Source organism: Dermatophagoides farinae, chromosome 3 (genome assembly GCF_024713945.1).
Source record: "Dermatophagoides farinae isolate YC_2012a chromosome 3, ASM2471394v1, whole genome shotgun sequence".
NCBI classification, from domain to species: Eukaryota; Metazoa; Arthropoda; class Arachnida; order Sarcoptiformes; family Pyroglyphidae; genus Dermatophagoides; species Dermatophagoides farinae.
Window position 1 is genome coordinate 1,246,150 of NC_134679.1, and position 17,260 is coordinate 1,263,409.

The 17,260-nt window shown below is 29.9% G+C and overlaps 1 protein-coding gene across 2 annotated transcripts; it reads right to left on the reverse strand.

Annotated features, from left to right (window-relative positions):
* Positions 1-338: 338 nt before the first annotated feature.
* Positions 339-16,810, reverse strand: LOC124498571 (phospholipid-transporting ATPase ABCA3). Of its 2 annotated transcripts, XM_075729158.1 has the most exons (7): positions 16,678-16,810; positions 13,087-15,509; positions 6,201-7,416; positions 3,223-6,125; positions 2,988-3,159; positions 2,488-2,904; positions 339-2,414 (listed from the first exon to the last, which is right to left on the reverse strand). In XM_075729158.1, the coding sequence occupies exons 3-7, from the start codon at positions 7,081-7,083 to the stop codon at positions 1,069-1,071; spliced, it is 5,721 nt and encodes a 1,906-aa protein (XP_075585273.1). In that variant the 5' UTR covers positions 7,084-7,416; positions 13,087-15,509; positions 16,678-16,810; the 3' UTR covers positions 339-1,068. The 2 variants fall into 2 exon arrangements, with proteins under 2 accessions (XP_075585273.1, XP_075585272.1); XM_075729157.1 differs by lacking the exons at positions 13,087-15,509; positions 16,678-16,810 and adding an exon at positions 7,860-8,157.
* Positions 16,811-17,260: the final 450 nt, after the last annotated feature.

Here is a 17,260-nt window from a genome sequence, read left to right on the forward strand (position 1 = left end):
ATTCTTAAGCATCAAATTCAATCGTTCATCTTCATCAGTACCAGGCCGAAATAGACAATAAAGAATGGTGGCCAATACAATGATAAAAAATAATATGGTGAATATAAGCATGAATATAAATATTATATTTGGAAGTATAACCGGATATATTGTTTCATCTGGATCATCAACAAAATCGTAATCAGAATCAGCCATCATCATCATCTTCACCAACATCAGCATCATCGTGATGAATGTCCGAAAAAAACCATCAATCATCGAAAAACACGTTTCATTTATTTCATTTTTTTTTTTGTTTCTAAATTCAATTAACCAATTAACCATTCGAATATTGTAAATTTTTGTTTTTTTTTCAGTTTAAAATTTATTGAGTAAAGTTTTTTTTTCATATATGAAAATAATAATAATAATAATAATAATGAATTAATAAGTATTATATAAAGAAAAAATGGACAGAAAAAAAATGACCAATACAAAAGAAAAAAAAAATTCTATCTAAATAATGAAAAGGACGAAAAAAAAATTCATTGTTTCTTTTTCGTATATATAAAAAAAAACTAAATCATCAATCAATTTAATGTAAGTGTGTGTGGGTGTATGTTCCGTTTCCCAAAAAAAGAATTTGGACCAGGTCAATTTTGTTTGTTTGTTTGTTTGTCACAATCACCGTTGTCATGATCACAAAAATATAGTGTATCTGTGTGTAAGTGTGTGTGGGTGTGATTACGTAGATTCCTTAGCCCAAAAAAAAAATTGATTTTATTTTCTTCTGGTGATAAATTTGATTTACAATTTGAAAATTATTGCTGTATATAGTTGAAATGAACATTGTGTGTATAGAAGAAGAAGAGAAAAAAAAATGAAATTTTTTTTTTTGATGATGATGATGGTGATGATTATGAGTGACAAAATGATGATAAGAGAATCGTTCGATTTGAGGCAATTATTATAAATCCACACACACACACACACACATATATATGAATGAATGATTGATTTACGTGTTCGATGATTGTATCATTATTAATATTATTAGATTAATAATTAATATATATAGATATATAGATACTATAACATTTCAGCAATATCAGCCAATGATTTACGTTTAGGCCTTTCTTGTGGTTGTTTCTTTGCAAATGATAAGAAAATTTGTTCCAATGTTGTATCACCAACTTGATAATCTTCTAGCTGTAGATTTGATTTTGCCTCTTCCATAGCACGAAATAATGATGCCCAAGTAACATCGGATTCCGGTGGAATATGATAGAATAATAATGTTTGATGAATATCCCGTAATACGGCACTTGGTAAACGATCTTCAATAGATTCCTGTACCTGATCTAGATAAAGATCATTTTCAGCAACAATATCTGGATTTAATTTGATGATTAATGAATAACCTTGACCGAATTTTGTACGTAAATATTGTGTTGAACCAATACATTCAAAATGACCGGCAGCCATAATGGCAATACGATCACATAATGCTTCACATTCATCCATTGAATGTGATGTTAGAATGATACTACAACCGGAACCATATTGAATATCTGAAATGGCTACCCACATTTTACGACGTGCAACAGGATCTACACCGGATGTTGGTTCATCCAACAATACCACTGGTGGTGCACCGATCAATGCCATTGCCAATGATAATTTACGTTTATTACCACCGGAATAATTTCGACACATTCGTGCAGCATGTGCTTGCAGGTCAACTTTTTTAATCAAACGATTCACTTCTAATTTGATAGCATCATCTGGAATACCACGTAATCGGCCATACAATTGTAATGTTTCAAATGAATTAAGACGATCGAGTAATGCATCAAATTGTGGACAATAACCAATTTGTGCTTGATATTCTTGAGTGGATGAAAATAGATCAAAACCACCAGCCCATGAATTACCACGTGTCAATGATAGATCACCGGTTAACATACGAAAAGTGGTCGTTTTACCGGCACCATTTATGCCCAATAGGCCGAAAAATTGTTCCTTACTAACGGCAAAACTAAGCTGATCAACAGCACGGAAATTACCATTGGAATAGATTTTTGTTAGATTATGAACACATAATGCTTCTTGATCCATTTTTTTGGCTGCTAAAATTTTTTCAGTTCTTGCACGTTCTTCTAAAACATCTTTATCGGTGAACGCTGTACCATGACCCATACGTTCCAATTTAAATGTTTTTGAACTTTTCGATACTTTCATTACATCTTTTGTACCACGATAAAAGCTACGGAAACGTTTTGAAACAGATTCACGAATCTTTTTGTTATCCAACAATGCTAATAAACTCCAATAAAGAATGGCATCCAAAATGAGCATAAAAATTTCATCATTAACACCGAGCCAATTAAACCAGAAAAATGGATGTTGAAATATACATTCATTACCACAGACCTCTATAAAAATTTTAGTGGAAAAAAATACATTAAAATGTAAACAGTAAACAATAATAAAATCAAATCAATTTACCATCACAACAACGTTCTGGTTTAAGAATTTTCAACTCTTCCAATTCCGGATTGGTTCGTTGAGATGCAGCATAAATACCGCAAAGAATGGCACGTAATGATGCTTGAAATTGTGCACAAATCAAACGTGTTGAATCTAATGTAAACAATTTTTGTAGTCCTAAAATCAATGCCACAACCGGTGAAAGTCTTGTGAACCACATGCCAGCATAGAATAGGCCACGAATTTCGGCACTTAATTTTTCTTCAAGAATCGTTTCAAAAAATGTTGCTATAACACCCATACCGATTCCGGTAATGACCGAAATCAGACATAATATACCGAATGCTGTTGATGGTTTACGGAATATTAACGATGCAACATATGCAAATGGTATGGCTGCCAAACCGAATGTTAAAAATAATGACATGAATGCCACTGTTTTTGTTTTCAAACAAATAAAAAAACAAAAATAAATTCGATTAGGATGAAAAAAAAATTCAAAAAAACAAAAAACTTACATGTTGATAATGGATTTGAGAAATAAAGACCATAACCAAAACTACGATCCCAAATCAATATCAATGTAAACATTGCAACGAAATAACAAAAATATACGGTATAATCAAAGATAAAATTAGAAATCCAATATAACCGTACACTAAGACCGGTCATTAGCTGTAAAAGTTTTGCCTGAACAGAAAAAAAATTTACAATGATTATATTCAGATGGATTTCAGAAATAAAAATACATACCTTGGATATACGTTCATGTGTAGGAAACAATACATAGAATGCAGCAATAAATGAAACGGAAAATGGAAAAAATATTCCATTATAAACACGACCAAAAAATGGTAGAAAAGCTGAATGTGGATTAAAATGTTCGAATGTAATTTGATCAAGGCTAATGCTAAAATTATCTGGATTATATGATGGACCACCATTTGCAACGGATAATGAATTTGCTTTCGATATCAATTTTTTCAATAATGCATTATACAATAAATTGATACTGATTGGTAATGAATGTGCTGCTTCACCATTGTACCATGCAAAATATAGCCAACGACGACGATAATATTCTGTGGATGCACCAATTAGCCATTTTTCACGATAAATATTTAAATCTCTTAGTGCAATGTCCAAAAGACGATCAGATGCTTGTGAATAATTTCGTGCCGGTGCCGTTGATGGTGGTGGTGTTGTTGGAACTCTTGATGATGATGAATGTGTAGTAGATTCAGCTTTATCTGGATAGAATTTATCCAAATATGCACCTTTATTACGATTAGTATTTATTGATCGTATACCGAAAAATTGTGCCAAATTACGTGAATCATCCAATTGTACAAGTCCAAAGTGTTCATGACGAATTTCTTTTGCATAATAATTACGGAATGATATGTTATTACTTTTTTCTTGGTCAAAATATATGGCACGTAGATTATCATGTCCATAACCGGCTGCTTGTGTGTTGATTTCCATACTCCAATTTGGAAAACGATCAGTTGCATTGACAGTGGTTTCAATCAAACCAAGAATAGCCAGAATACAACCAATAGCAATGCCAAGTATGGGAACCACCGTTTTTGTATTACGTTTTATATCATGTACACGTTTCGATAATAATGCTTTCAATTTCAATATGGTCAATGAACGTCCAGGTGGAACTTTTGGTGTTTGTCGTTGAATAATATCACCAATATTATTATTATAAAGTGGACGATCAGTACTAAAACTACCGGCACGGAATGCATTATTATTGAATACATCTAGATGATTGTTTGTTGTTTTGAATGCGCCCGGCGCACCATCACCATTTGTTTTATTCTGTTGTTGTGTTGCATATATTGAAATAACGGAATTAGCACGACTAGTACGTGCTACGGCCAATGTTTGTAGATCATGATTCATAGATGCTTCGGCTGCTTCTAATGATTTTGATTTGGTATTTTCCAATTCAATAACCTTTAGGAATACATCATCCATCGATGATACGTTCACACCACATGAATATACACCCAATTCTTGTTTATCATTTTCCAATTTTTCAAAAAAATCCGGTAATTTATTCGTATCTTCGGGTGCTATAGTGAATTTGATCTCATTACCGGTTTCATTTTCCAATTTCGAATCGGGTAAATTTTCACGGACAAATTTTTGGAAATATTTTGAATCAAATTTATCCGATTTAGCAATACGAAGATGATAGCCACCAGCATAGACACGTTTAAGAAATATGGATGAACCACAACAAACAACACGACCACGTGACATTATAGCGATACGATCACCAAGTACATCGGCTTCTTCCATCCAATGAGTGGATAACATGATAAGACGATCTTTACGGATAGATAGAAGAAAGTCCCATACACCACGACGTGCTTCCGGATCTAACCCTGAGGTAGGTTCATCGAGAATCAATATTTTCGTATTATTTATCATGGCCATTCCAAGTGAAAGACGTCGTTTCATTCCACCGGATAAATCTTTACTCAATACACGACGTTTAAATGTTAGACCAAGTTGTTCAAGTACATGTGATACTTCCATTGAAACACGTTTTGGTGGACAATTTTTAACAACGGCAAACAAACGAAGATGTTCCTCGCATGTCAATTCATCATAAAGAACATCAAATTGTGGACATAAACCCATTCGACGTCGAGAAAATTCAGGATTTTTGATAGCATCAGTTCCGTCTACTTTTAATTCACCACTTGTTGGTTGATAAAGACCAGTAAGCATCGAAGCAAATGTTGTTTTACCAGCACCATTATGACCCAATAAAACAGTGATTTGTCCATGATAAACATTCAATGTAACATCTTTGACGGCTACTTTAACGGCAAATTCTTTTCGCAATCCTTTTGCCTGGATACCGACACGAAGTTTTTTCGGTTCTGCTTCGAAATATTTTTTACGATTTTCTTCCGGATCTGTTTCTTCATAAGCTGGATTATCGTAACCATCATCATCACCGCCTTGGTATTTTTCGTTTGATTGTCGTTTATAGACACAATAAACATCAATATACCAGACGATTACACCGTAAAATAAACAGGAGAAAATCAATGCACCAGCAACACGTAATACGCTTAGATATTTATACAATGGTAATACTCGGAATATATTCGACCAATGAGCTGAATATTGTGCATATTGTGATACAAATGTTCCATATGCAGCATATACTTCTGATTCGACAAATAATTCATTGCTCACTTTAAGTGCATAATTTGGAACCAATGCACAAATGATTAGATGAGCCCATTCTGGTATATGAATCAAACCGGATGTTTCGGTGAGACCGGCACGTTTTTCAAACAACATTGCCACCACTTCTTGGATGGAAAGCCACATAATAAAACCGATAATCATAGCATTGGTTGGTTTTTTAAAAAACACCGCAATAGCCATTGCAAACATTATCGATGCCGATGAATAAAGAATCAATAAACAGAATACTAATGATGTTGATGCACCTTTTAGCTGTGCTTCACTGCCAACACAAAACATCAATGTTAAAATTGCCGATTGTACAACCATGACAATGAATGTATTGGCAAAACAGCTACTATAATAGATGAAATCTTTTAATCCCATTAAACGAAGCATTGCACGAGCTCGATTGACTTTTTCATCAACAATTCCTTTATTTTTTTTTATGAGAGAAGAAAAAGAAAAACAGTTAAATTTAATATTAAAAATGATATGATTTAACGAACCTTTAATGAGCAAAACAATCATGACGACAAAACCCAATATGGTACAATATTCCATTGTCAATTGAATTGTATTCAATTTGGTTGCACCAGGAAAAAAACGTGATATAATTGATACCTGAAATCTTGGATGTCTAATATATTTTGGATATGGAAAACGTTGTGCACGAATATCACGCATATCCGGTATTGGAAATGGCACATCAGTACCATTTTGATAAAGATATTCACTCAATAATTGAAGATAGGCATAATTAACCAATGATTGGATGGCGACAAAATTTTTCTTTATATAATGATCTGCATTTGGAAATGGGCCGAAATCCTGTTTTTTTGGATAGGCATCATGTTGTAATTCAAAATCTCGTACACGTAATGTGTAACGAAGATTCTGTGGTACCATTGTATCGTTACCGATATCGATAGTCGGTTCCGGTGTATCACTGAATTCATCATTAAAATGAAATATCACACCAGCGATTGTTTCATTTTCCTGTAAACCTAACAGCAATTTTTCCACCGAATCTGATATCGTAAATGGTATTTCGGATTTTATTATATCATCCAATTCTTCTTCAGATTCAACGCCACGGCAATCAATTTTTTCATTTAATCTTGACATTAGATTCACTGTAAATTCATTTACAGGTGTATACAATACTGTATAATATGAACGTAAAGATTTTTCCACTGGTACTGGACGATAACGGATTGGTTCTTCAACACTAGTACCACCTTTACCACCAGAATTAGCTATTATCGATAATGATGCAATGAATATTGGTAATGCTAATTCCAGAAAAGTCCATATATAATGACGTTTACGAATGATGAAGGATTTCCATAGGAGAATCCCAAATTGTCTGACTGGTAATGAGTAAGCCATTGTAAATTGAATTATTTAATTATGATGATGATGATGATGATGATGATTAGAATTGGACAAGATGAGATTCAAATAGTAGAAAAAAAATACATATAAAAGAAAAAAAAAGTGAACGCACGATTCAACGATTAACGATTGTTGTGATCATGAGCCAAATTAATTTGTTTCAACAAAAAACAAAACAAAAAAAATAAATAATGAATGACTAAAAAAACGTTGAATGTTTTGAACTTTGTTTATTTGTTGTTGTTCAATGTTGTTTTTGTTGTTGTCGTTAATGTTGACCGAATGATGATGATGTTTTAATGAATGAAAATGGATAAAAATAATGATCTAAAAGGGAATAAACAGAAAAAAAATTAATTTCAAATTAAATTTAAATTTTTAAAAATTTTGCATTTATAATGTAACCACAACAAAATCACTCTGATAATGAATGTTAATATTGATGATGATGATTATCGACAAATCAGATCTGATATGGTGAAAACAAAAAACAAAAACAAAAAAGAATTCTTGGTCGAGGTCACACACACACACAGTCGCAGGAAGGAAATTCGTTTTTTTTCTGGTATTTTTCAAACTAAATTAACGTCTGTCTTTTTTCTCGAAATTGACAAAAAGGTCATCAATCCTGTCAAGTGTGAGTGATTGCATGAAAACGGAAGGCGACAAACAAAAAAAAATAATTTTTCAAGTGAATTTTGAAAAATTTCCACACACACACACACACAAAAATCAATCGATCGATAATCGATGTTAAAAATAAAACTCACCATAGAGGAAAAAAAATTCTCCTAAATCCGGTCACTTTTTTTTGTATAACAAACAAAAAAAACACATTTATCAATTCGATCGAACGATTTATCCAGCTGATGATGAACCACACACAAATAGCGTGAACAATATTTTAAAATTTGAAAACAAAAAAAATTTTATTTCACTAAACAATCAACAAGTGATGACCAAAAATAAACAAACAAAATTTAATAAATAAAATCAATATCACCATCGATCGTCGATTGCCATTAACACACACACACACACACACACAAACAAACTCAATCGATATATGAATGAAAGATAGAAGAATCACCAAAATGATCATTCAAAATACGGTACGATAAATGCAATAAATAATCATCATATATCTATCTGTATGGTGTTGTCTGAATGAAATTGTTAAAAGTAAATTGAATGGGAAGTAGAAAAAAAAGAAGAAGAAGAAAAAGAAAAAAAAAGGCGAAACATTTTCTTCAACAGACCACTTGTGTGATGCTCCATTCATATAAATCATCAAAAATTATTGTAGGAATATTGCTGCTGATGTTGCTGCTAACCTGTTGATGCTAACCTGCAGACCTGTTGATGATCATATGGGCATATTTTATGTATACATCTGTATTGTTTTTATGAATTTTTTTTTTTTTTTTTTTTGCAAAAACCAATCAACCAACCAATCGAATACAAAATCCATCAATTGCAAAGAAGAAAATTGTAGAATCACAAGCATGAAAAAAGGTGTTAATTGTTTATGTGTGTGTGTGTGTGTGTGTGTGTGTGTGTGTGTGTGTGCAAGTAAATGTAAAAAATCAATTCATTTCAAAATTCAAAGAATATGAATTGAGAAAACCGGTAGTGCGTGTGTTGATGAATTCTACATTGGGTGTTTAGAAGCAGAGAAAAAAAAATTTTTAGCACCAAATGATAATTAATGACGCCCAACAAAAAAAAATTGATCATTCAATCTGAAAAGTGAAATAAAAAAAAAACAAAATTATTGATTGGAAAAAAAAAATTTTCTTCCACAAATAAGTGTCTCCAAATGTTCATCGTCTACGTTGTGAATGTTTCAAATATATTAATTATGAATTAATTGGAATTTTTTTTTTCGTTATTTATAGAAAGTTGTCAACCTTGTTGTTGTTGTGTGTTGTAAATAACAACAACAACAACACGATGGATGTGGACAGATCAAATGACAACAACAACAACAACAACAGCGACAATTTCGATCCATTGATGAAGAAATCAACATCATCATCATTGGGCAAAAGAAATTGATTGATCTGATAAAAAATAAAAAAAAACGAATGTGACAAATTATTATTGGAGATGAAAAAAAAAATTCAAATACAAACCGGAAACAGACATTATGAAGCTAATGGAAATCCCAATGAAATCAATCAATAATCAATAAATTTATTGATAAGAATCTTGAATTATAAAAGTTTGAACCAGAAACGAAAACAACAACAACAAAAAAAATTAATTTCTTGTTCAATCACTGATTTTTCGTTACACACACACACACACAATAATTATTCAATCGTCGTTTGACGTCACCATATATGTCATGTTATTTTTTTGTTGTTGTTGTTGTTTTTCACTTGTTGATTCAAAAGTTTTTTTTCCATCATTTTCATCTTATTTTTTTTCTAGATTAAATTAAATGGCGTCAATTCTATTTAATTTTATCTCATTTTTTTTATTTGTTTTGATTGACTAACCTTGAATTTGGATGGAAAAATCAAAAAAAATTATGAAAGAATTCATCAATATAGCGGTATAATGGATGTAAATGCTCATCCACCACCGCCACCACTATCTCTGTGGATTTGGAACTTTGTCAATTTTTTTTTTGGTCATCATTGAGACATGAAGAGAGAGAGATAAGATACAACAAAAACAATGTCAAAGCTGTGTAAATTAAAGTGAAGACAGAAAAAATTGATTTAATTTTGAATGACAGATCCGAATATTATCTCTCTCTCTCCCTGTGATTGGAATCACATTGAAAAAAAAGAAAAAAAATGACGGCAATTATAACACTAATTAATTATTGTATGTGTGTGTGTGTAATTTTCATTTTTTTTTATTTTTTTTTTTTTTTTTTGAAAATTGATTATTAATAATTTTTTTTTTCAATATGAATTTATTATGATCATCCGCTAATTATCGTTGTAGTTGTTGTCATCATCATCATCATCATCATCATTTCAGATTCAAAATGTATCGCATTGGCAATTACAAACGCACACACACACACACACACACAGTGAAATCTATCAAGGATTTAGATGTGTGACACACACACACACACAAAGACACGTGGATTCATGAAATTCCACACCAAAAAAAAAAAAAAAAAAAAAAAAAAAATATTCATGATTGACAATGAGTAAGGAATGCAAAAAAAAAATGAAAATTTAATCACCAACACCACCAAAAAAAAAAATCTGATTTTTGTTCATCAAATGGAAATTATGACCATATATTAATGATGATTCTCATCATCATCTGAACATTAAACAGGAATTTTTTTTGTGTATGTGCGATGATTGTCATGTAGTCACACACGTAAAATGTACAGGTATCATCATCATCATCATCATATCATTATCATTAATTTTTTTTTTTACTTTCCACTATCTCAATGTATAAACCCAAAGATTAACAAAAAAATGTCAGTGTGTGTGTGTGTGTGTGTGAAAAAAGATGAAATTTCAATTTCAAAGTCGATTACAAATTCATACATTAAACGTATTTATTTATTATCGTGGCCAACCAAAAAAAAAAAAAAACCTCATCAACAACATTTCAACGTTAAATGCAAAAAAAAAACTGACTAACCCCTAAGGGTGATGAATGTTTGTTTGTTTGTTTGTTTTTGAACAAAAATAAATATATCGTTATTATTATAGATCAAATGATGATGGTTCGAAATAAAAAAAAATTTCGATGGAAAAAATCTTTTGGTTTTTTTTTCGCCACAAAAAAAGGTGAACAAATTTTTAAGTGGCAAAAAAACATACACACAAACTCAAATTGATTAACCGGATTCAATATTTATTTTTTTTTCATTCGGTTCGATTAGAAAACAGAAGGTTTTCAAGGTTTTCTTTCTTTCACTATCTTTACACGGTGTTTATATCGCAGGTAAAAAAAAACAAGCACGTGGTTTCCAGATTGGAATTTGTCCTGCTTTTTTTTCTTTGTATCAAATGGAAAAAAAACAACAACAACGACGACGAATTTTTTTTTTTGGATTCGTAAAGGAAAAAAAATTCAACGTTTTTTAAGAGGAAAAAACAACAACAACGACGACGATGATGATGATGATGATGATGACGACAAAAGGTCGACAATATAATTTCTATGGAAAAAAAACGAAATCAAATACAAAATAAAAAATAAAAAATTCAATGAAAGAGAAATCAGGTAAATGGAAAACTGGAAAAACACTTGAATGAAATGTCTTTGAGTAAAGAAAAAAAACTAAACTAAACTAAAAGAGAACAAATCAGCAACAGATGATGATGATGATGATGATTAAAAAAAAACGTACCATGTTATCTGTGTGTGTGTGTGTGTGATCGAAAGTTGAACAAATGGCAAAAAAAAATTCGTCTTGTATCGGGATCTTTCCGGGTTAATTAAACTTGGTTTCTTTAAACTTGTCTCGTTTTTTTTTCTTGGTACTTGACTGACTTAGTGATTGACTGAATGGCTCATTTGTCAGGATCAATCGATCGCGATAAAATTCGATGAATAAAAAAAAATTCACACAATGATCATGATGATCATGATGATTGGACAATAAAAAATGGAGATAATTTTCTATTTATTCAACTTTGATGTCCAAAAAATCATCATGGATCGCATTTTTTATTTTTCAGTTTTTTTGCTATGATGAACAAAATAGATAATGCATATGATCATCAATGATGATAAAGTTTCTTTTTCTGGACGACAATAGAGAGAGAAAGAGAGAAAAAAAAATTATCATAATCGATCAGTTGGTCGATCGATTATGAAATAAAAAATAAAAAAAAACAAACGGAAAACTGAATCGATGAATGTGTGTGTATGTTGAATATGTATGAAAATTAATTATTTTTCATCATCATTACATTAATTAGCCCATTGTAACAAACACAACACATTGTTGTATCAATCATCCATCATCATTAGCTGATCATTGTCATTATTATTATTAATACCAAACGATTAATTGTATTGTTCTAGAACAAAAGTGATCAATCAGTTTTAGATTGATCACAACAACAACAAATTATCAATCATCAAAAAAAAAAAAAAAAAACAAACAAATATTGAATTGATTTGACCGAAAATCTTGTGTTTACTAGTTGATTTGATTAGTATTATTATTATCATTATTATCGATCGGTCGATCGATCGATTGATCAGGTTGATCAAACTAATGTTCTAATTGAAATTTGGTTATCGATTCAAATCAATTTAAATCAAATCCTTAATAATTGTCTTCTATCTCTATGTGTGAAACTATGTGGATAGCAATGTAAAACAACCATAACAGCGACAATTGTGCAACAAAACAAAACAAAACAAGAATTGAAACACCCGGATGATTGAATTGATTCGTTTCAAATTAGATATTGATGGAGGGATTTTTTTTTTGTGTGTGTGTACATGTCTGTTTGTTTGCTTGTTTGTTGACAATGATAATGTCGATGACACCACCCACATGTGTATATATTACATGATTAAAATATGCAACGAAATGTACGCGTGCAAAAAAAAAATAACGTGTATACATTTGAACATCATCATCATGTTCATCGGCCATATCAAATGAATATCGAAGAAAAAAAGTAAAAAAAAAAACTTTTTTAATCACATATTATATTTACATAGATTTTATCACACACATACACATACACTTTATCATTATTATTATTAATTTTTTTCTTTTAAGGGCCATACATAAATAACATGACCTTGACATGGATAAAATTAGTTAGTCAAACAATAAAAACAAACGAAATCGAACGAAGATTATGATTATAATCATTGGATTTCTAAATCGAAAATTGTAATTAATTTAAAAAACAAAAAAAGATTTTTTGCTTGCTAATAGAATAATTTTCTTTCACTAATACACACCACATCGAACTAGCAACTAGCAACAGGTAATCTGTTTTTATTGATCTGCAAAAAAATGAAAAAAAATTCACTTACATTGACTTATTTGACAATTGAATTTAGCCGATATTGTTGATATAATGATGATGATGATGATTTTTTGTGATTATAATAAATGGAGATCGAACATAAATATGATAATGATGATGATTGATAGAAAATAAAAACCACAGAAACTGGATCAGGATCACAATTTAATAATGATGATGATGATAATGTGTGAATAGCACATGTATTATTTTGATGAAGAAAAAAAAATTTTTTTTTTTTTTTTGGAATAAATTCAAATCGATCAATCAAGAGGAATGGTAATGTTTTGAAAAAAAATTATGAACGCTGTTTGCAATGGAAATATTTAAAAGTTGTTGAAGAGAAACACATTCAATTGGTGTGTGGATATATTAAATGAAACAAGAAAGGTAAAGGTAACTGATATTTTTATTTTTTTTAATGGCAAACATTTGATGTGTTGATATGATGATGATCAAAATGAATTAATTTATATATGTCTGTGACATTGATCATTTTATTTTTCATTTCGTTTTTAATTTTTCTCATCATTTTCTTGTTTCGTTTCTTCAAAAAAAAAAAAAAAAAAAAAATCTTTTCAATCTACTCAACAGGTTGTTGTTGTTATGGTTGTTGTGTAATATTCTGAAAACAAAATTCTAAAAAGGGGATAATAATAAATATAAAGGTGTAGAATTTCCAATTTCAATTTTGATAAACAACAACAACAATAACAAACGATTAATTTAAACTAACTGGAAACAAGAAACAAAAAAAAAATGGTTGAATGGCTGCATCTATTTCATTGTTTTCGATTCTTTTTCTCTTTTTTTTTTTGTTTCGAAATTCATTGGTTGCTTATATCGTTTTTTTTGGTTGTTTTTGTTAGTGTTGTTGTTGTTGAAATGTTAAACACACACACAGAAAAAAAACAAAACATTTGCATCACACACACATTAAATATTATTATGGTCGATGATGATTGTGATGATGCTGCTATAACCAAGAAAAAGATTTTCAAGGTGATTATATACCACCATCAACAGAGAAAATGAAAAAACATCATCATCAACATCATTTACCAATCGCCACATCAGATAGAATGATAGATGCTTGTAATAATCATTTGAAGAAACAAGAAAATCAAAGATTCAAGTGATGAGCATTTTTTTTATCAAAAAAATAAAAGTAAAAGATTCACTGGACGACAAAACTCTGACAGCCAATATGATGATGAATATAATGGTCAGGGCTAATTGATTGATTAATCAATTGAATGAAATTGGTTGTAGAGATATGAAATGAACAAGAAAAAAAAATTTTTTGCATTTGTCGTTGTCGTCGTTGTTTGTGACTTTTTATATATCAGAAAAAAACAGACGCAAAAAAATTTGAAATAAAAACCGATCAAGATATCCGAAGATGATTGAATTTTTTTATCGAAATCCATTAATTTCGGTTGAAACAAAAAAAAAATTCTTCAAAATCAAAACGAAAATGAAAGTTAATTGTTCTGACCGGCAAACAACAAAGACGAATGAATAATAATTCGTTTTTAAATTGAACAAAATTTCTGCAAGCAACAAGTAGTTGATTAATGATATGAATCGATTCTGTTTTGATTTAATTAACGATATGCAGTGAAAAAAAAACCAAATTTTTTTTTCTGGCAGATTTTAAGAAACAAAAAATTTTTCACTGTAGAATAATTTCAAAGATTGCAATCAAGATGTTGATGTAGTGGAAAATCTTGTGGTGATATTTTAATAAATACAGAAAAAAAGAAGATACATTAAATACACATGACACACACACACAGAGACACTCAGAGATATTTACATATGAACAATGGAATTATGAATAATTGATGACTGATGATATCTTAATTGAATTCGATTGTCGATGCGATTGATGATGATAATGATAATGATAATGATGATGATGATGATGATGAAAAGAAGATGTTTTTACAATGAAAATTTTTTCTCTTTCTAGCTGTTGCTAAATTTTTTCCATCTTTTTTCTTTTTCTTTTTCCGATGAATATGATATGAATTAGTCTGTAATAATGGATTATTCAATGTCAATAAATTCTTTTTGTTGTTGTTTGCTGTTGTTGTTGTTGTTGTTGTGATGGCTGTCGTTCCATTGAATATTATGATGTAATAATAATTTTGATAATTTTCCACTTGTTGATTGTTGTTGTTGTTGTTGATCAATATGTATTGATGGAATAATAATTGTTTGTTGATTGGAAATAAATTTCAAACAAAAATTGTATTGATACATGATCACAATGAATAATGATGGTATTGAATAATATGATCAATCAACAACAACATCAACGACGACGACGACGGTGAATCAATGGGAATCAACATTTTCAACAAAAAAACAAATGTTGAATTCCTGTAGTTCATTCATTCATTCATTCATCAGGTGGATCGATATCTAAAAATCGGGAAAAAATACAAACAGAAAAAGAGATTAATTTCGAAAAACTAAAACTAAAAAAAAAAAAAAAAAATTCAAGAACAACAACAACAAAAAAAATCTCTGCTTTTTACATCCTGAACACGACACACTGAAATGGTGAAATACTACTACTAATCCACATGAATGATACAGAAAAAAAAACAAAACAAAACAAATCCATAAAATGATTACGAGATGACCATCACACACACACACGCGCACACACAGTTTATATTCAACATTTTTTTTTTATTCGAGATCAATGGCTTTTTCCATTACTGATTTTTTCACTGTTAATGGCGAAAGTGTTTTTTTTTTTCTTTTTTTTTGAGAAAAAAATTTTTCAATTTTTCACCACTATCTATGTATGTATAAGATTCACTATTTTTTTTTTCTTAAATCATGATCATCATAATCGATGGCCAGTTCAACGGTCAATAAAAATATCGAAATTTCGTTTCTCTTTAAAAAAAAAAAAATGAATTTTTCCCCCCGCCCCCTCATTTATTCACCGATGGCAATGTTCATTATCATCATCATGTATATATATATATCTAGTTTAAATCTCATCATCTCACATAACTGTTATCGATCAGTGTGTGTGTGTGTTTTTTTTTCATTTCTCTCAACATTCATAAATATTGATGATGATCATGAGATGATAATCTTTTTTTTACGTGAAAAAAAAAAATTTCATATTGAAACTTTGTGTTATAACATGATCCTTTTGGTGTTTATCAATCAACAAGAGCAAATCGATCGATTGATGACAAAATTGACCCGAAATACAAATGTGTGTGTGCGAGTGTGTGTTCCAGAACGATATCCAATTGTTTATTTATCGTCTCATACAAAAATCAAATTAGATTTTAACAATAAAAATCGATAAACAAAAAAAAAAACAAAACAATTGATGATGATAACGAATGGGAGAAAAAGAAGAAGAAGAAAAAAAAGGTCAACTCAACAAGTGATGATTTTGAATTTTAATTTAATATATATTAAAAAAAAAAAAAATAAAATTCAAGGACACAAATTTTAGACCATCGATCGATAGATCGATTGAAATATCTATCTATCGATCAATTGATACCATGAAATGAAATTAAATTGAATAGAACAAAAATGGATAGAAAAATCATACAATAAATGGTGACAATATTCATTGATGGTGACGCTGGTGGTGATGGTCATTGGTGGTCATCACATAACTGTGAGAATACATATACTGTAAAATGAAACGTTTAACGTTGTTTCTATCATTATTGTTTGTTTGTTCAATGTCAACAATGTATTGCAGATCATTGGATCATCAATTATTTTTTCATTGTCTTTGTGTCTCTCTCTCTCTTTTTTTGTTGTTGTTGTTGTTGTAATTCAATTCATTTACATTTCATCATCATCATCATCATATTATCACAGTAACATCAAGATTTTGTTGTTTGATTGAATTGAAAATTGTCGAGGTAGAGATGGACAACAACAACAACAAAAAACAAAAAAAAAAAACAATTTAAATTGACTAGAAAATAATTTAGGAAAAAAGGAGGCGGAGAGCAAAAAACAACAACAAAAGCAAAACAATTGATTCGATTCGATTATGGAACAAAATTGGATCAAATATATTTTTTTATTGTTGATTGTTGATAATTATAAACAAACACAAACACCAAGGTTAACAATCGATGCAACAAAAAAAAAAAAAAAAAAACATTCACATTAATTGA

Excerpts from the sequence above, each read along its gene's own strand:
- LOC124498571 (XM_075729158.1), bottom strand. The coding sequence starts at position 7,083 with ATGGCTTACTCATTACCAGTCAGACAATTTGGGATTCTCCTATGGAAA. Across the intron at positions 6,126-6,200 it reads GATTGTTTTGCTCATTAAAG|GAATTGTTGATGAAAAAGTC; the intron begins GTTCGTTAAATC and ends AAAAAAATAAAG. Across the intron at positions 2,415-2,487 it reads ACCAGAACGTTGTTGTGATG|AGGTCTGTGGTAATGAATGT; the intron begins GTAAATTGATTT and ends AAATTTTTATAG.